Below are 20,732 nucleotides of genomic sequence, written 5' to 3'. Positions count from 1 at the left end.
GATTTTTCTCTCGACCTGTGTGCACGTTACAAACTTTCATTCATAGGCTAGGTTGTAGCAACCTCATGGTGGATATAGGGAAAATGTGAGTATCATGTAGTATAAATCTATTGATGTTACATTGAATTGGGTGCATGGATATGGACAGGTTATATACCATAGAGAAAGAGTGACTTGAACTGGATACTGTCTTATTGTACCTTTATCAGTGGCGGTCGGTGCCATTTAAGATGAGGGAATACGATTATTTTTGTTCATGAGCATGGCCTTTTTCTATTACAGCAAAAATAATCGCATTCCCTCATCTTAAATGGCACCGACCGCCACTGATAAAGGTACAATAAGACAGTATCCAGTTCAAGTCACTCTTTCTCTATGGTCTATAACCTGTCCATATCCAGTCTACCACTGTGTCCCTACTATCATACAGAAAAACATGTAACACCTTGCAACCCTGCAATGTCAAATCAAATGTATCTATATAGCCCTTCGTACATCAGCTGATATTTTTATTTTACCTTTATTTAACCAGGCAAGTCAGTTAAGAACAAATTCTTATTTTTTTAATTGTTTAATTATTTGAATTATTATTATTTTTTTTAGCCCTTTTTCTCCCCAATTTCGTGGTATCCAATTGTTGTAGTAGGTACTATCTTGTCTCATCGCTACAACTTCCGTACGGGCTCGGAAGAGACGAAGGTTGAAAGTCATGCGTCCTCCGATACACAACCCAACCAGCCGTACTGCTTCTTAACACAGCGCGCATCCAACCCGGAAGCCAGCCGCACCAATGTGTCGGAGGGTACACCGTGCACCTGGCAACCTTGGCTAGCACTGCACCCGGCCTGCCACAGGAGTCGCTGGTGCGCGATGAGACAAGGACATCCCTACCGACCAAGCCCTCCCTAACCCGGACGACGCTAGGCCAATTGTGCGTTGCCCCACAGACCTCCCGGTCGCGGCCGGTTACGACAGAGCCTGGGCGCGAACCCAGGGACTCTGATGGCACAGCTGGTGCTGCAGTACAGCTGTATTCCATTCAAAAGGCTTAAAATGTGCCTTTGGTTGTATAGTGTTATTTGGGAGTGTTATGGACTTTGGCGTAGGCGTTTCCCCTGTAATTTTAATAGGCCACAATAAGAAAGAATGTCTACATTGTTAATGAGTAGCTAGTACACTGGAATCTCTTTTATAACAGTTTTGATTAAAGAACAATGTTCAATCTTTTTTTTATGTGCGGCATAATCCCTTATCAGACTCATAACATGGATACCATAAATTCAATTTTGATGCATCGTTATAAAAAAGTCTCCATGTCTGTATCATCAGTCACTTTAAGTTAGCATGTTAGCATAGTTTGAACTCTTTGGTAATAATGTCATGGTTAAGGTTGCAAAATTCCGGGAACTTTCAATAAATTCCCTGGTTTTCCAGAAATCCTGGTTGGAGGATTCCGGATTTCCTGCTTATTCCCTCCTGATGCCGGGCTACCGCCAACCGGGATTTCAGGAAAACCAGGGAATTTATTGAAAGTTACTTTCATTCCTAGTCATAGTCATACATCACTCACTCTGGCATGGGAATCATGGGACTCACTGCAGATAAACAAAACACATTGTGACAGTCACAATTTTCAAGTGGTAATAATAATAGGGTATGATGACTGGTGTCACTGTTTAGATTGATCAACAGCCTTTCAACAGTCCGTCCTCCTCAATCTCAAACAATTTGCATAAATCTCTCTTTATCTCTTTCCAGTTTCAAAGGGTAACCATAATTCAGGGGACAGTCAGAGACCTGTCCTGAAGATGTGCGTCTTCTCCCTCATGTCTCTCATCCAGAGTTATGGGGTCTGTTATTGGATGTGTGTGTTTGAGCAGGCGGAGTGGAGTGGCCTGGCGGTGTGGTGTGACCCCATCCTGTATGTGTGTGAGAAGGCAGTGAAGCCCTGTCACATCAAGACACTAATTTCCCTGTAGTAGACTGGGGGACTCTGCCACTATGCCATAGATATAATATATACAGTATTTCACACCATTGGACTCTCCACTATGCTGGTGAGGCAGCATAGCACATTCCCATTCAAGTTAAGTTATAGTAATTAATCTTCTATGTGCAAAGTGGTATCGGACAGTAGGACACACTGAGGGTATAGCATTCTGGAGGAGATTGTCAAACTTTTCCTCCACTAGCACTGAGAATGTGAGGAGATTAATTTGTGATTGGAAATATCCCTTGGGTGCAAGAGGATACTGAGATGAAAATTACATTAAATGTATTTACAATGAAACCCCACCTGAAAAGCGATTGCAACTTCAAACACTCGGAACCACCTACTGCGACCATTTTCTCAAAATCAAAAGACTAAAGTGTCTAGTCATAGACATGAAAGGCTGGATAGATGTTTTTAAAAAGGGGCATTCAGATTTTCATTTGAGGTTCTGAGGCCATGGAGCAGAAAGAAATCCCCCTTAATGTTGATACTTGGTGTGGGTCCTAATCCTGTTCAGAGCCTGGGGCAGCTACTCCTTCCCTATTAAGACATACTGACAACCTGGCTTACCCTGACACAAACAATGGACATACAAGGAGCACCTTGGGGGACAGACACACCTGAGCCTAGCGAGAGAGTGATTTCAGCTGTCTTTGACTGAAAGAGACAAAACATTAGAAAGGTGTCCTGTTAAATATTTGACCTCCGACAATCTCGGACTTGTTGCTCGAGAGTCGGGATTCCAGCTAACAGACAGCACAAACAACAATATATTATTTAAAAGCCCACAAAAATGTGTAGAATCTCGCATGTAAATGACAAGACATGTGCAGCTTTGCCTTCCCCCTCTCGGGCACCAGTACACCCTGCCCCCACCACAATACTACCCCTCCTCCCCTCTCCCCCCCATCAAAGAGACAGACTGGGTGAGGGAAGAAGAGCAACATACTCGGTTTAGTCAGGGGGATGAGTTTTAGACCTGGGTTCAAATACTATTTGAAATCATTTAAAAAACTTGAGCTGTTCATTGCAACAGAGCTTCCCTGCTGCAATGAACCAATAAAAAAGTCCCAAAAGTGTAATCCCGCCCACCTAGCACTCCAGGCTGGCTAAAGCAAACCCTCAAAGTATTTTAAAGATTTCAAAAGGAATTTGAGTTTATGAAAGGAAGTACACTTGTTTCTTCACTCAATTTAGATATAAAAAGTAGGCTACTGATGAACTACAGACCTACCATCACAAAGCAAACGGAAGGCCTGAGATATTTGTACTTTTCAACAACATTTTGTCAGATCCACTCAAACAGCTTTGTAGGGCCTCCCGGGTGGCACAGCGGTCTAGGGCACTGCATCGCAGTGCTAGCTGTGCCACCAGAGACTCTGTGTTCACGCTCTGTCGCTGCCAGGACCGGGAGGTCCGTGGGGCGACGCACAATTGGCCTAGCGTCGTGAGGGTTTGGCCGGTAGGGATATCCTTGTCTCATCTCGCAGTGCACGCTAACCAGGTTGTCAGGTGCACTGTGTTTCCTCCAACACATTGGTGCGGCTGGCTTCTGGGTTGGATGCGCGCTGTGTTAAGAAGCAGTGCGGATTGGTTGGGTTGTGTTTTGCCTCTCCCAAGCCCATATGGGCGTTGTAGCGATGAGACAAGATACTAACAATTGGATACCACAAAATGGGGGAGAAAAGGGGATAAAAAACTAAACAAAACAAAAAACAGCTTTGTAGGTGTTCTCTGCACCCAAACTGTCAATCAAAGATTGTTTGATGATCTGATCATGGGCCACTGTACATTCTGCTGATGCATCTCTTGTATTCAAGTATTGTATTCTCTCATTCCCTGTGTCTGTTTTCTCCTTCTTTCTCTCCTCCAGTTTGGAACCAAGCCAGACTTTTTTTTTGTCCTACTCTCTCCTTTATCTTCTGGACAGGTATGGACAAGTCAACTGAGGGCGGCTTGTTTTGAAACATGATCAGGGTAGGTAGAGAACCCACCTCGAAGCTGACCATGTAGTAGGTTTTGCCTGTGGGGCGAAGCTACAAACGAATACAAAAAACGGAGAAGGAAAAAGCACAGCATCATTAGGATTAGGAGGTGAACTAGAGCGAGGACAAAGTACTAGTTCTCTCTCAAGTTGGCATATAAATTAGACGCTGTACCTTGCAGCCATATCTGGGGTTCATTTTATAACAGAATACTAACAGGGAAAACTGAAGGGATTAACTCATGAAGAACACTGTACAACTCTCTTTGATATAAAAAAAAAACTGTTGAACTTTATTGTGGGACAGAAATGTATTATTGTGCATGAGTGAAACCTGCCCCATAGCATGTTAGATGCTGTGGGCTGGGGCCATAGCCAACTCAGTGCTTGGAACAGCCTGCGGGCTTCAGCTCTAGCTTCAGCTCTTGCACAGGTGTGCAAGCAACACTGTTAGGAAGGGCATTTCACACATAGCCCCAGGGCTCCACTGCTCACGCTCATTTGTGAATCTAATCTTTTTCAAATACTTTCAAAATATGAGATATCACCCAGGGAAAAATAACATGCTGTTTGTTTTTTTTATGCTATGAATGTTTAGATGTATCCTTCCCGCCCTTCCAAGTTTGTATCAATGTACAACTTCAATAATCAATAGTATTTTTTTTATTATATGTACATGATAGAGACATTTGACTAGTGATTGCTTTATGCTCTGACAGATGAGGGCCAGCAAGTTAACTTCCAAATTCATTACCGACCAGCCCCCAAACAAGAACCTTTGACAAATGCAGGCACTTTTCACATTCCCTGAATAGCTAGGCTCTCGTCATTCCTCTAAACATTCTCAGTAATCTGCAACAGGAGACAAACAAAGGGACTGGACTTTCCACATGCAACAGAAAAAAGAGCTGCCACTAAGCCAAAGGATAAGAAAGTGGTTCGCCCCGCTCCATTTATTTTATGGGTGGGTTGTCTTCTCAAATGAAAAAAAAATCATTTTGGAAACCAGGTCAAAGACAATAGTGAGGGCAAAGAATTTAACATAATACAAAAAGCTGTGTAGGTCTCACCACCCTACCCCTCCTCTCATGTTCAGTTCTCCTAATTCAAAGCCAGATCGTTTGTCTAAGGGCTAGCCATACAGCTAGGATTGCATGCAACAGTTGGATGGATGGGAAGGATGTGGCACAGCGTACTGTCTGGCTTCCCTGCAGTGGCAGTGCATGTAGATGCACATAGTCAGATACACCTCCAGCCAACCACACCAATGCATATGTGTACACTCAGGCACAAGTGCACACAACGCACACACACAATCTGAGTGACAGGTGATGGGGCAGGTGCTCCAGACTCAGAGAGATGGAGGGGAGGGAGGACGGGAGTATGGAGGTAAGGTGAAGGAACGAGCTGGAGGGGAGGGCGAAGAGGTGGAGGGGTGTACTGCAGTAAATTGAGTTGTAAATCTGAAGGTACATCACTCTCGAATTAAAATATATATATATATATATATCTGTCACGTGTGCAAACTCTCCTGCCTCTAGGTCACCAGGCTATTATGGAGTACACCTGTCACCATCGTTATGCGCATCAGCGCATAATGACACGCACCTGGACTCCATCACCTCCTTGATTACCTGCCCTTTATATTTCACTCCCTTTGGTTTCTTCCTGAGTCGTCATTGTTTCTGCGGTGTTCGTGTTTTGTATTATGTTTAGTTTATTGATTAAATCACTCACTCCCTGAACTTGCTTCCCGACTCTCAGCGCACACGTTACATTATGACACTTCGCCTAAGGGAAGCATCAGGAACTGTTTTTTTGTTTTTTTGTTATTTTTGTTTTGGTGGTGATGTCGGGTCCGGGTGTCAGAACCGTAGCTACCTGGGAGGCCTCAGCTGGTTTGTCGGATTCCCATGCCTCGGTGGGTTCGATGGGTTCCCCTGCCTCAGCGGGCTCGACAGGTTCCCCACGCGCCGGGGAGGGGGCTCTGTCATGCATGCTCTCTCCGGCGCCAGTAGGTCACCATGCTCCCTCAGCGGGCTCGACAGGCTCCCATGCCTCGACCGAGACAACCGGGGAGGTCTCAGCCGGCTCATCAGGCTCTCACATCTCAGCCGGTCCGTCAGGTTTCTGTGCCTCAGCGGAGGTGACCAGTTCGCTCCTGATCCCTGGGATCGTCCCTGTGGTTGGCAGGAGCCGAATGCGCCGGGGAGGGGGCACTGTCATGCATGCTCTCTCCGGCGCCCTAGGTCACCATGCTCCCGCGCCTCAGCTGGATCGACAGGTTCCCGCGCCTTAGCAGAGGTGACTGGTCGGCTCCTGATCGCCAGGATCGTTCCTGTGGTTGGCGTCCTGCGGCTGGAGCCGCGCAATGAAGAGGGGGTACTGTCACGTATGCTCTCTCTCCGGAACTCTAGGTCGCCGTGCACCCGTGCCTTAGCAGAGGTGACCGGTCAACTCCTGATCCCTGGGATCGTCATTTTGGTTGGCTTACTGTGGCCGGAGCCTTGAGTCGCGGAGGGGGTACTGTCACTTGTGCTCCCTCTCCGGACTCTAGGTCACCTCTAGGTCACCAGGTTGCTAGTTATGGCGCACACCTGTCATCATCGTTACGTGCATCAGCGCATAATGCTACTCACCTGGGCTCCATCACCTCCTTGATTACCTGCCCTTTATAAGTCACTCCTTCGGTTTGTTCCCGAGTCGTCATTGTTTCTGTTCCATGTCTGTGCGTTGTTCGTGTTTCTTGTTTTTGTATTATGTTTCATTTATTGATTAAATCACTCACTCCCTGAACTCGTTACACTATCACTCAAGGAGGTCCATCATTCAACTATTAACTGACAGCAACAAAAAAAACGTAGTATATCCACATTGGTTAGTTATCATGTTATGACTAAGTTTATAATAAGACACAGGTAATTTTGCAGGACTGAGAATGTTGGTTCAACATATTTTTGCCTTTATCACTGAGTCAGTCAGTGGTCAATTGTGGTCACCGACGCAGTGATAAAGGCAAAAATATGTTGAACCAACATTCTATCAGTCAACATACCTACGAACATCAATGGAATATTTGGTTGAAAACGCAAGGTCAAGGATCATGTGCTACTGTACTTCTGCTATTGCATTCACATAAATAGACACACTGTGATACTGTGAAAGGTTTCCACTACAGCTGTGTTGTTGTCTGTGGAGTCTGAGTCAGTCAAGTTATGGCTGTCTCCTTCACCTCTCCCAGACAACAAACATTACGATATGGCTGTGACTATCCAGACTGTGGGCAGCCTGTGGGCAGACATTTATGGTCTGATTCAAAGAGCACTTTAGTCACTCAACTTTACAGATTTGTTCTGGTATATTTTAGCATATTTGCCTATATGGTGAAATTACCATGTCAATACTTTCCTTCCCACAACGATAAATTGTCGTGCTAAAATTGCCTGCTTAGGAGCAAAACACTGAGGGGCCGATTCCGACCCGAGTTAAGCGAGTAAATGGAACGGATTTCCCTTTTTATCCCCTTTTCTCTCTATGCGAATTCTGACCTTGAACTTAAGCATGGGAATAGCATGCGATTCACCTGCTATTCATTTGGGGTAGAGATCTAATAAATGAAGGTGTGACGGAGGTGTGTCTAGAGATACACCGTATTCTGACCTTGACTTAATTCTCTCATAATTCCACCACCTTTATGCGCGAGGAAACCATGAATAAGGTCTAGCGAACCTACCGGCTCCAAGTGGGAAAAGCCTCTGCTCTATTTTCTTCTCTCAATATAAATAACACCATTCTCCATGCACTATAATTTACATCTTGATAAGAGCTATTGATAAGAGCTGGGTAAATGAGTAATCCGTTTGGTTAAGGGAATTATAAATATAAATGACACTTGTTTTAGATATATTTTACCTTATAAATCGCTGGTGACAAATGTGTAACCAGTCATAGGGCAGAAACTGAAGCATATCAACATATCGACTCATCATGTTGGTCATATCATGTTGGTTTTGTCCAACATGTCTCTGGACCTACTCACTGCCACAGTCATACTCTGGACCTAGTTTTGTCCCATGGAATAAATGTTGTGGATCTTAATGTTTTTCCTCATAACCCTGGACTATCGGACCACCATTTTATTACGTTTGCAATCACAACAAATAATCTGCTCAGACCCCAACCAAGGAGCATCAAACATTGTGTTATAAATTCTCAGGCAACCCAAAGATTCATTGATGCCCTTCCAGACTCCCTCTGCCTACCCAAGGACGTCAGAGAACAAAAATCAGTTAACCACCTAACTGAGGAACTCAATTTAACCTTGCGCAATACCCTATATGCAGTTGCACCCCTAAAGACTAAAAACATTTGTCACAAGAAACTAGCTCCCTGGAATACAGAAAATACCCGAGCTCTGAAGCAAGCTTCCAGAAAATTGGAACGAAAATGGTGCCACACCAAACTGGAAGTCTTCCAACTAGCTTGGAAAGACTGTACCGTGCAGTATCGAAGAGCCCTCACTGCTGCTACACCAAACTGGAAGTCTTCTGACTAGCTTGGAAAGACAGTACCGTGCAGTATCGAAGAGCCCTCACTGCTGCTACACCAAACTGGAAGTCTTCCGACTAGCTTGGAAAGACTGTACCGTGCAGTATCGAAGAGCCCTCACTGCTGCTACACCAAACTGGAAGTCTTCCGACTAGCATGGAAAGACAGTACCGTGCAGTATCGAAGAGCCCTCACTGCTGCTACACCAAACTGGAAGTCTTCCGACTAGCTTGGAAAGACAGTACCGTGCAGTATCGAAGAGCCCTCACTGCTGCTACACCAAACTGGAAGTCTTCCGACTAGCTTGGAAAGACAGTACCGTGCAGTATCGAAGAGCCCTCACTGCTGCTACACCAAACTGGAAGACTTCCGACTAGCATGGAAAGACAGTACCGTGCAGTATCGAAGAGCCCTCACTGCTGCTACACCAAACTGGAAGACTTCCGACTAGCATGGAAAGACAGTACCGTGCAGTATTGAAGAGCCCTCACTGCTGCTACACCAAACTGGAAGTCTTCCGACTAGCATGGAAAGACAGTACCGTGCAGTATTGAAGAGCCCTCACTGCTGCTACACCAAACTGGAAGTCTTCTGACTAGCTTGGAAAGACAGTACCGTGCAGTATTGAAGAGCCCTCACTGCTGCTACACCAAACTGGAAGTCTTCCGACTAGTTTGGAAAGACAGTACAGTGCAGTATCGAAGAGCCCTCACTGCTGCTACACCAAACTGGAAGTCTTCCGACTAGCTTGGAAAGACAGTATTGAAGAGTACTGCTGCTACACCAAACTGGAAGTATTGAAGAGCCCCCTCACTGCTACACCAAACTGCTAGCCCACAAACTGGAAAACTGGAAGTCTTCCTGCTACACCAAACTGGAAGTCTTGGAAAGACAGTACCGTGCAGTATCGAAGAGCCCTCACTGCTGCTACACCAAACTGGAAGTCTTCCAACTAGCTTGGAAAGACAGTACCGTGCAGTATCGAAGAGCCCTCACTGCTGCTACACCAAACTGGAAGTCTTCTGACTAGCTTGGAAAGACAGTACCGTGCAGTATCGAAGAGCCCTCACTGCTGCTACACCAAACTGGAAGACTTCCGACTAGCATGGAAAGACAGTACCGTGCAGTATTGAAGAGCCCTCACTGCTGCTACACCAAACTGAAAGACAGTACCGTGCAGTATCGAAGAGCCCTCACTGCTGCTACACCAAACTGGAAGACTTCCGACTAGCATGGAAAGACAGTACCGTGCAGTATTGAAGAGCCCTCACTGCTGCTCGATCATCCTATTTTTCCAACTTAATTGAGGAAAATAAGAACAATCCAAAATGTATTTTTGATACTGTTGCAAAGCTAACTAAAAAGCAGCATTCCCCAAGAGAGGATGGCTTTCACTTCAGCAGTAATAAATTCATGACCTTCTTTGAGGAAAAGATCATGATCATTAGAAAGCAAATTATGGGCCCCTCTTTAAATCTGCCTATTCCTCCAAAGATCAGTTGTCCTGAGTCTGCACAAATTTGCCAGGACCTCAGATCAAGGGAGACACTCAAGTATTTTAGTACTATATATCTTGGCACAATGATGAAAATAATCATGGCCTCTAAACCTTCAAGTTGCATACTGGACCCTATTCCAACTAAACTACTGAAACAGCTGCTTCCTGTGCTTGGCCCTCCTATGTTGAACATAATAAACGTCTCTCTATCCACCGGATGTGTACCAAACAGGCAGTAATAAAGCCTATATCGCATCTTCCATTCCTCTCTAAAAGTTTAGACAAAGCTGTTGCGCAGCAACTCACTGCCTTCCTGAAGACAAACAATGTATACGAAATGCTTCAGTCTGGTTTTAGACCCCATCATAGCACTGAGACTGCACTTGTGTAGGTGGTAAATGACCTTTTAATGTGCTTCTACACCTGCATTGCTTTCTGTTTGGGGTTTTACGCTGGGTTTCTGTACAGCACTTTGAGATATCAGCTAATGTAAGAAGGGCTATATAAATAAATGTGATTTGATAAACTTTCCCACACAAAAGTGTATGAAATGCTGTGCCATTATGCATAATTTAAATTGTACAGCCTTTAGCTTGCAGGGATGGGCAGTCTCGAATGTCTTAACTATAGGCTACCCCAACTTTCTCCTAGATCTATCATGTTAAATATTAGCCACTATCAGTATCGACTGTCAGTAGACCTAATAACCACACATTCAACTGTCAATTTACTGTTAGTTCCCTTCAGTTGGTATAGCCTACATTATCATTCAATTTAATTACACTATTTTGTTTACCTTTGGTTCCTCTGTAAATTATGTCAAGGCCATATGGTTGTTGCTGAGGATCATTAGTAACAGTTGATAATATACCAAAAAGGCTAATTAAAACGTTATGGAGTGGAGCACAGACCAAGCCGTAACAGTTTGAACCCTACGCATGGTGGAATACTTGGCTGTGTCATCACAGTTCCATGGTTAGTGCAGATAATAGATGACGGTATAACCTACTATTGTACACTATTCTTTCTACATTACCATTGGTTGAAGAACTGAGTGTGGCAATTTTCAGAATGAATCAAACCACCATTTTCTTTATTTTGTGCGTACTGGTGAGGCTCTGCTCACCAGTTTATGATTCATAAATACTTTCCTAACCCTAAATAATCTACAAGATCCGAGTATTTTTAAATCTACCAATTGGTGCTGAAACTGAGACGATTATGCAAATATTTAGATGGCTTTCTTTCGTTGATCCATAATATTCTACATTTCAGTTAAAGGCATTCAGTTGTACAACTCCCCTTTCCCTTTCCTTTATTCTGAACCCGTTCTCTAGATGTATTCTAGTGAGTCTGGACAAAATTCAAACTAAAAGTTACCAGCGTTTTGAAAGAGATGGCTGAAGATAAATGTACTGAAAACCCTATTGAGTGAAAAGTCCACAAGAAGATCTGTTGGCCAGTAAGTGGGAGAGTTTTCAGCGGTTGAATTACATTTATTTAGCGCACACAAGGTAACCACGCCTACAAAGCCCGTTGCTCACCTGCACAAGGTAAGTCTTAATACCAACTACTGAGAAGTGCATAAGAAAGGTGTGTGTAAGAAAGGCGTAATTTCCTATGTCCGAATCGGCTCTATGTTATCAAGAGATTTGTTTCATTTCCTGAAGAAAGTTACATTCAACAAACACAATATTGTGATCTACACTGAGTTTGCAAAACATTAAGAACACCTGCTCTTTAAATGGCATAGATTGACTAGGAGAATCCAGGTGAAAGCAATGATCCCTTATTGATTTCACTTGTTAAATTCACTTCAAATCAGTGTAGGTGAAGGGGGGGAGACATGTTAAATGATTTTTAAGCCTTCAGACAACTGAGACATGGATTGTGTATGTGTGCCATTCAGAGGGTGAATGGGCTAGACAAAAGATTTAAGTGCCTTTGAACAGGGTATGGTACTAGGTGCCAGGTGCACCGGTTTGTGTTAAGAACTGCAACGCTGCTGGGTCTTTCACGCTCAACAGTGTCCTGTGTGTATCAAGAGTGGACCACCACCCAAAGGACATCCAGCCAACTTGACACAACTGTGGGAAGCATTGGAGTCAACGTATGCCGCCATCCCTGTGGAACGCTTTCGACACCTTGTGGAGTCCATGTCTCAACAAATTGTGGCTGTTTGGGGGCGGGGGGGGGGGGGTTTCAACTTAATATTAGGAAGATGTTCCTAGTGTTTGGTATACTCAGCACCTGTTGAACCTTTTTATGTAACGTGGTTCATTGGCTCTTCATTTTTCTGCACAGATCATCGTATTGGCCTAGAGTGTAGCAGCTGTTGTACAGGCATCAGTCTCCACAAGCAGAGATATACTATTGGTCTGTAGGCAAATCAGTAGCACAGATTCAGACATACACCCTCACACATCCACTCAGACATAAGCACACACACACGCGCGCACACAAACAGATAGTGCATTGTCATTGGGAAAAGGCTTAGTCATAAGTGAGACAGACTAAATTACTTGTGGGCATTCTCTACCCGCACCACCTTGGTTCACCCTCTCTTGCCACAGCCATTAATAATATAATAAGTTAGTGCTAGCTACATCAATCTGTATCTAAACTAGAAGTCTTTGAGGACATGGCCTAAATCAAATTTAGTTCGGGAAACAGAGCAGATAAGAGCATGCTTGCATCCCAAATGGCACCCTATTCCCTATGTAGCACACTTGTTTTGAAAAAGTAGTGCACTACATAGGGAATAGGGTGCCATTTTGGAGGCACACCATAATCTGGCAGGCACTAAACAGTTATATTGCTGAACTGTTGAATGTCAGTATTGAGTCATTTGTTTGTTCCTCATGATGGTGTGTAAACAGCTTAGCTAGATTGCAGTTCCTATGAGACACTGAGTTAAATGGGCAAACAAACATACCTGGAGGCAGAGCGTGGGAGAGAAAAACACTCTCCCTGCAGAAACACTGCTGTGAAAAACACACAAACACGCACACAGACACACATGGTTGCTCCTCAGTTTACAGTGCAGTCACTTGAAAGATCCTGAAGGTTTATGGAGAGAGCCTCCAACTGATCTGGTGTAGACTAAGACTTGAAAGGAGTGTGTGCGCACTACGGCGCCGTGCAGTTTTTTAAAACAATCCTCCCCCCGACATATTCCAAACATGCACTTACCTGCCCTGCAACTAATCACAGCTCCTACTGTAACCATTACACTCCAGCCTCAAAGCCTTGCAAAGCCTCATTTCCCATGCTATGCCCAAGGATAGGGAACTATTACTGATGCAAACAATGCTTCCAATGGAATATTTTGCCATTCCATTGTATAATTGATGTGAAAGGTTGAGTCTGTACGTGTGGTGTTTCTAAAGTATCTCCATGTATTGACAGATGCGTGTGTATTTTACATGTATTAAGTAAACGTATACTGCAGACCTACACTATAATGACTCATCGACTGTAAAGTCAGTCTCTCTGGATTACAGTGCACGTCAGGGATGGTTATTATTATTTATTGAGCCTAGTTTACTGTATTATGTGTAGAGATGTTAAATGTACTTTAAAATAAAGTTTAATTTCCATAACAGTGAAATAGTATAGAATGCACACCCTATGATACTGAACATGTACCCTTGAACTCTCAAACTGTCTCACTCTAACAGCACACCATGTGTAATTGAAACAGATTGCACATTGGAGGAACACTTGCTCCCAGTACATTTGCCATGAAAATAACAATAAAACAAAAACACCCTCAAGTTGACATTCTATTATTATAATGTCAACTTGAGGGTGTTTTTGTTTATCTTGGTTTTCATCTACCTCTAAATCTGTGCATCTGACATGCATCAATGCAGTCTGAAAGCAGCACCATGGCACTGTTTTGACTCACCCCCCAAAAAACAGGACAGCTTAACTTTCATGTGCAACATCAAAATCCACCACCCCACCCGGAGGTCACAATAACTAACAACGGTACACACTTCAACATTGCATTGCACACAGAGCAATATATACAAATATGTATGGATAGATGGGCTGTACTACCTCATGGGTATCAGTAGCTTCTGAGCTGGATGGTTGCCAGCGACAGTGTGTGAATCCAGGCCATCCTAGCGTCTGGCTGAGGCTCTATGTGCTATCCATGACTGCCTTGTGTCCCTCCCAGCTTCATTCCCTTCGGGTCTTCCTCAGATTTTTACTCCACTCGTCCAGAAAGTAGGGGACAGGGTCCCGATTCCTCCGTTGTGTCTTTATTTTCTTCTCCCTCCAACAAAAAACAGGAACTTTAAACGAAAAAAAAGTGCTCGCTGGTCTGGTTACTTACCATGGAGATCCCTCTTTAGGCTTCTGCTCTCCCTCTCCTCGTTGACAATCCCTCCCGTCCCCTCTCTCTCTGCTACAGTTGGGGAAGTGCACTCTCTCCTGTTCTCTCTCCTCCCTCTCCCCCTCTTTTTCTCTCGGCCTCTAATAGTTAGTGTTGCATTTCAACACCTGCTTATAGAAAGAGATCGAGAGAGGAGTGTGCTAGCAGCCATCTGTGTGAGATAAAATGTTTTCCTTTCTGTGAATATGTGTGATAGTTTGTCTGTGTGTGTGTGTGTGCGCATGGGTCGGATCCTTGTGTGTCAACAGAAATGCACTGAAAGTGGATAGAAGGCAAGTAGGAGGGAAAAGGGGTGGGAAGCAGACAGTGTGTGCGCTCAGGCGTGTGTCTGTCTGTGTGTGTACTCAGGCCGTGTCTGTGTGTGTGTGTATGTGTGTGCGTCCATGCAATTAAGTAAGTAGCTAAGTATCAGTTTGGAGAAGGAAAGTATTTGCAAACGCATGCTTGAACTACTTGGCTTCTCCCTCTCCCAAGCATTATAACTCCCTAATTAAACATAAAAAATTGTTACCTCGGTCAACCCTCTACTAAGCAGTGGTGAGAGAAAGTCTAATTGTCCTCATTTGAACAGTTTTCCAGATTTTATCAATAAAAAATTCAAAAGTTGTTCTTTCATCATGTCACTATCAACAAACCAGAAATCTATCAAAAAACTCAGTTGCCAGTTAATCTGCTATCATTAAAACTCTACACAATATTGTACATTCCATCTTACAATGGCAACTTGTTTGTGGTTACATGACAAGCAGGTTTGGGGAGTATTGGATTACATGTAATCTGTTACGTGTAAGGGGTTACAAAAAAAATGGTAACTGTAATCCGTTATGATACCAGCAAAAATATTGTAATCAGATTACAGATACTTTTGAAAAACTAGATGATTACTTCGAGGATTACTTTTAAATTCAGAAAGGAGATTTGCAAAACAAATCTTTGAAAAGTCTTGTTGTTTTCCCAATGACATTCAAATCAGCATTGAAAAAAGGCTTTTTGAAACCAGTGAAACATGGCTCTTGCACAGCTGCACAGTGCAGATCCCAGCCTATGGAATAAAAGTGGGGCTTTCATTGCTCAATCTAATTCATGCAGATAACACTTTTTATCCATAGCCCTAATGGATACATGTTCAAACTCGTACACTTTTGATAGACTTAAAGGGGCAATCTGTAGTTGCTAAAACAATTTTATATATATATATATATATATATATATACACACGCACACGCATACATACACACACACACACACACACACACACACACACACACACACACACACACACACACACACACACACACACACACACACACACACACACACACACACACACACACACGCAGTACCAGTCAAAAGTTGACATACCTACTCATTCCAGGGTTTTTCTTCATTTTTACTATTTTCCACATTTTAGAATAGGGAAGATATCAAACTATGAAATAACACATATTGAATCATGGAGTAACCAAAAACTGTTAAACAAATAAAAATCTATTTCATATTTGAGATTTTTCAAGAATATAACTTATAAATGCCTCATGAGCTTAGTTTAACTGTCACACTACATGGGAACCCAAAATATAAGCTTGTTTTTCTCCAATGTTTGTAAACTTTGTAAATATAAACAAAAACTGTATAGCCTCATAACATGGTTAAAACAATAATGTTGATATCATGGATGGTCAGTCCTTGCATCCATAGCTCTGTCTATTAATCTGAGAGTGGTTACATTTCTCCAGGCCCATCCCTCAGCTTTTTACCAAAACAGAGGCGGGCGACCATTTTGTTATTGTTTCATCTGTGGATTTGCCCTTTAAACAGCTGCATATTATCTAGATATCAAAGTGTCACCAACAAAAAGTTATTGCAAATGCAGCATATGGCATTCATTTTTCACATGTAAATAGCACTTTTCAGTAGTGCTCAAAGCAAGTCATTCCATGAACGCAGCACTTATTTTTCAACTCAAATTAATGAGCCCAATCAGTCCTACATGACAACAAAATCATAAACAACAGAGTAGGGCTGGCTAATAAATCCTTAGTTTTGGGGTATGCTCAGGTAAAACAATTTGGCTAATCTATACTTCCATATTTCCAAGTCCTGTTCTTGAAGACCAAGGGGTATAACATTTATTGGAATGACTGGAATTCTATTTTTTGTTTTTGTTTTGTTGTTGGTATTTGTCAACAATTTTGTGGTATCCAACTGGTAGTTACAGTCTTGTCCCATCGCTGCAACTCCCGAACGGACTCAGGAGAGGCAAAGGTCGAGAGCCGTGCGTCCTCCGAAACACAACCCAACCAAGCCGCACTGCTTCTTGACACAATGCCCGCTTACCACGGAAGCCAGCCACGCCAATGTGCCGGAGGAAACAAGGTACACCTGTGCCTTAGACCACTGCGCCACTCGGGAGGCCCGTGACCGGAATTCTGACAGACTTTAGTTTTTAATGTAAAGATACTATTTAATCATATTATTATATATAGTAGAAAGTGATGGGTTAGAAGAAGCATACATAATCAACCCATAAAGTAAAATGTAACATCCATATATGGCCAGCTATGTAAACGTTGACATTGATGTATCCTGCAATAGATGTGGTTCAATTGGTAACATACATGTTTGTCTTCTTTTAATGCCTCTTAATGGGAAAGTAATCTAAAAGTAACTGAATGTAACTCACAAATATGAGTATAGAATGTGGGTATGAGTTAACAGAATATGTACTTTTCAAAGTGAGATTTTCAAATGACAGTTACTTTAAGTGTGATGTTGAGGTATAATGGGAGAATCATTAGTACAATGTCCATGTCCCAAATAGCACCTTTTTGCCTACAGAACTCTATAAAAAGGAGAGCACATTATAGGGAACAGGGTGCCATCTGGAATGCACAGTCTCTGTGGAAGACTGTGACCACGTTGCATACCTTACTCCACTAACTGACATGTACTAACGCACACTTCCTGCAGGCTGAATGGCAGAGGAACACACTCACAGCAAGCATAGCAAGCAAAAGATGAACGCTACAGCGGTAGAGAAAGAGAGAGAGAAAGAGAGAAGGAGGGGTGAGAGAGCGAGAGAAAGGAGGAAAGAGAAGTCGCCGAAGGCCACAGGAATATTTCAGGGTGGGTAGGAGCAGAGGGGAGAGAATTAATTAACAGAACACCTGTCTCTCTCTGACTCCTAATAAATCAGAGGGATTTCATCTGGCTGGAGTTCTCCTTTTCTGAGGGGAGTTTACGTTTCTGAGGGCGTGGGGAGGAAAGGGGAGCAGATTTTTTGGTAAGATAACAACAAAGTTCTCTGGCATCTTGAACTTGAATTTATTTCAGATTGACACCTTATTGGTTCTGTATTTCATTCATCCAACCAGAGTTATTTTCCAAAATTTGAAATGCAAAACAGCTTGCGCAAAACGTGTTACACTTGTAGAAAGACTTCAATCGTATAGTACAGTACCAACAAGATAAGCAACAAGATTCCCAATATGTTTCAGGTCTATCTCATTACAAATATAGAGTGATAGTGTAGAAAAGCGGGACCAGTTTCACATATGTAAGTATACCTATGTGTTTATACATTACAAGCTCATCCATTTAACAAAGTGAGAACATCACAAATCATCATAGTTGAAGGACAGAAATCAAGTCATTAGCTCATAGAAAAGCAACAAAAACGTAACAATACAAACCAACTCTCACATATTTCTCTTTGCTTATTTGAGCTGTTCTTTCCATAATATGAACTTGGTATTTTACTAAATAGGGCTATCTTCTGTATACCCCCCTACCTTGTCACAACACAACTGATTGGCTCAAAGCCATTAAGGAGGGAAGAAATTCCACAAATTAACTTTCAATAAGGCACACCTGTTAATTGAAATGCATTCCAGGTGACTACCTCATGAAGCTAGTTGAGAGAATGCCAAGAGAGTGCAAAGCTGTCATCAAGGCAAAGGGTGGCTACTTTGAAGAATCGACAATATAAAATATATTTTAATTTGTTTAACACTTTTTTGGTTACTACATGATTCCATATATGCTATTTTATAGTTTTGATGTTTTCTCTATTATTCTACAATGTAGAAAATAGTCCAAATAAAGAAAAACCCTGGAATGAGTCGGTGTGTCCAAACCTTTGACTGGTACTGTAAACATATTACTTAGAAGCTGAACAGACTGCATTAGTGAGAATTTCTACTCACCCCATCCAGGACGTTCACGACAAGAAACAGAACTCCCACAATGGCATGGTCAGAACACGGGGACGCACACCCACCATCACACCATTTAAAGGACCACAACGAGAAACAATGGGCCAGCAAGCACCAGTCTTGTGCTGATGGGATGCGAAGTGAGAGAAAGAGGCTACACATGCCATGGGAAAAGACTTATGGATGCAATAACTTAGGTTAAGGTTATATGGGTCTGGCTTTGAACACTTTAGCATTTCTATTGCCATATTATGACCGTTGTAGTGAGCCCAGTCTTTAAACATTGTGCATATGTTTTTATTGAGTCTGAATCACAGAGCAAACAGGCTAGCTGCTGCTGACTTGAGCAGTGCAATGTTAGAGTTAAGGAAGGCTCAGGGTTTTTTGTGTGTGTGTGTGTGTGTGTGTGAGGGGGCTATAAAGTCTATAATAGGATATAAAGTCTGGAATTCATTTATGAAGATCAAATCGGTTTCTGTAATAATGTAATACGTAACTTATTAACACCACTGCTTGCACTACTTATACAGCAGCTTTAGGATCAATCAATTCCTGTCTCTCTCTGGTTTCACCGCCCTTAATACTCCAGGAAATGTACACTGGATCCAATGGGATACTACTGTGACCCAAATGGCACCCTATTCCATATATAGTGCACTACTTTGACCGGATCCCTATGGGCACCCTTTCCAAAGGTAGTGCACTAAATAGGGAATAGAGTGCCAATTTAAATCCTTAATGACTCACTTTATGTGTGTGTAGTTTCAAATGAACAGGAGCCCTAGCTAATAAGTAACCACTAATATAACAGGGATACAACTGAACCGAAGGAGGAAAAGGGTGTTATACATACGCAATAAGTCACGATGGTGTGTGGTATATGGTGTGGTATATGGCCAATATACCATGGCTAGGGCTGTTCTTAGGCACAACGTTATTTAAACAGGGTAAGTCATGACAAATGACAACACATTTTGTTTTGCAATAACAACCTGACCACCACAATGATTCTTTGCAGGAAAGCAGTGGGTGTGTGGTGAGGGTGTGTGAGCATTGCCATGTTCCACTGACCTGGGCTGGAGGCCGGGGCAAGCTGACTCACCAACAGGGCATCCTGATTGTCAGCCAGGGCCTGCTTAACCAAGTAGCGCTCTCTCTTCATCTTCAGCTCCAGAGACTCAGAGACATCTGGCACCATCCAGTCTATCGCTTGCAGGAAGAAAAACACTACAAGCTGGAGAGAGGGATGGAGGGAAAAGAGCATACATTGGGGGTGACAGGAAGGTAAAAAAGGATAAATAGATAGTGAGACAGAGGGATGGAAAAGAAGACAGGGTGAAATTAGACAGAAACCTCAGTGGAAGAAGAGGGATTCTGAGGAGAGTAGTATCAATAGAGTAAAGGTGATAAAATATAAAATAGTAAAATACCATTGGAAAGCCTGGGAGGCAAAGATTAGCAAGCTTCAAATGATCACAGGTACAAAATAACATACACGTATAGTAGATAAGGGGGTAGGACAGAACAAGTAAGGAATAGAAAGACGGATAGGGCACAGTATAAGGAGAGAATGCAAAAGGCACAGGTTAAATAGAGGAGCAAGTAGAAAGCAAACAATGACAGAGACAGACAGTCAGTTCCTTGCATACCTCGAAAGCGATGATGAAGCCTAACCTTACAGCCAGGAGTTCCCAGTAAACCAGAGTGTAATTTCCATTGTTGTCCCTAAAGGCTTTATATCTACAGGCAACACATTCATGGTTGTCAACAACAGGTCAGGATTGTCAACATCACCAATTCTGCCCTCTACTGGAAAGACTTGAGATTAAATGTGAAACATGCTAAACAAGGGAGTTTGGTATAAATATCCTAATATTAGCATTTGTTGGCAGTGGCTAGTCTAACAAAACTAAAGTGTGGATTGCAGTTACTCCTTTTCCATAGACCGCTGTCAAGCTGCGGAATCACATATCTAAACATTTCAATGAACTATGCCTTAAAGTATATACAACAGCTATACTATATCTACTATAGTGTGTTTCAGTGTGTATTTATGATCACTATTACCTGCACATGGGATGTCTGGTGTA

At 42.8% G+C, this 20,732-nt stretch overlaps 1 protein-coding gene across 3 annotated transcripts in view; it reads right to left on the bottom strand.

Annotated features, from left to right (window-relative positions):
* The window catches only part of arhgef19 (Rho guanine nucleotide exchange factor (GEF) 19), a 45,041-nt gene extending 24,309 nt beyond the window's left edge, over positions 1–20,732 (bottom strand). Inside the window, exons 1-3 of one of the 3 annotated variants that reach the window (XM_029622014.2) lie at positions 20,710–20,732; positions 20,292–20,382; positions 19,714–19,876 (exon numbers count right to left, since the gene is read on the bottom strand). In XM_029622014.2, coding sequence (XP_029477874.2) covers positions 19,714–19,876; positions 20,292–20,382; positions 20,710–20,717 — 262 coding nt within the window. In that variant the 5' untranslated portion in view covers positions 20,718–20,732. Of the gene's footprint in view, positions 1–14,088; positions 15,550–19,713; positions 19,877–20,291; positions 20,383–20,709 lie in introns of those variants that run through there. The other 2 variants (XM_065005405.1, XM_065005403.1) reach the window with 2 other exon arrangements.

Source organism: Oncorhynchus nerka, linkage group LG20 (assembly GCF_034236695.1).
Source record: "Oncorhynchus nerka isolate Pitt River linkage group LG20, Oner_Uvic_2.0, whole genome shotgun sequence".
Lineage (NCBI taxonomy): Eukaryota > Metazoa > Chordata > Actinopteri > Salmoniformes > Salmonidae > Oncorhynchus > Oncorhynchus nerka.
This window is presented reverse-complemented; position numbering and strand designations above follow the sequence as displayed.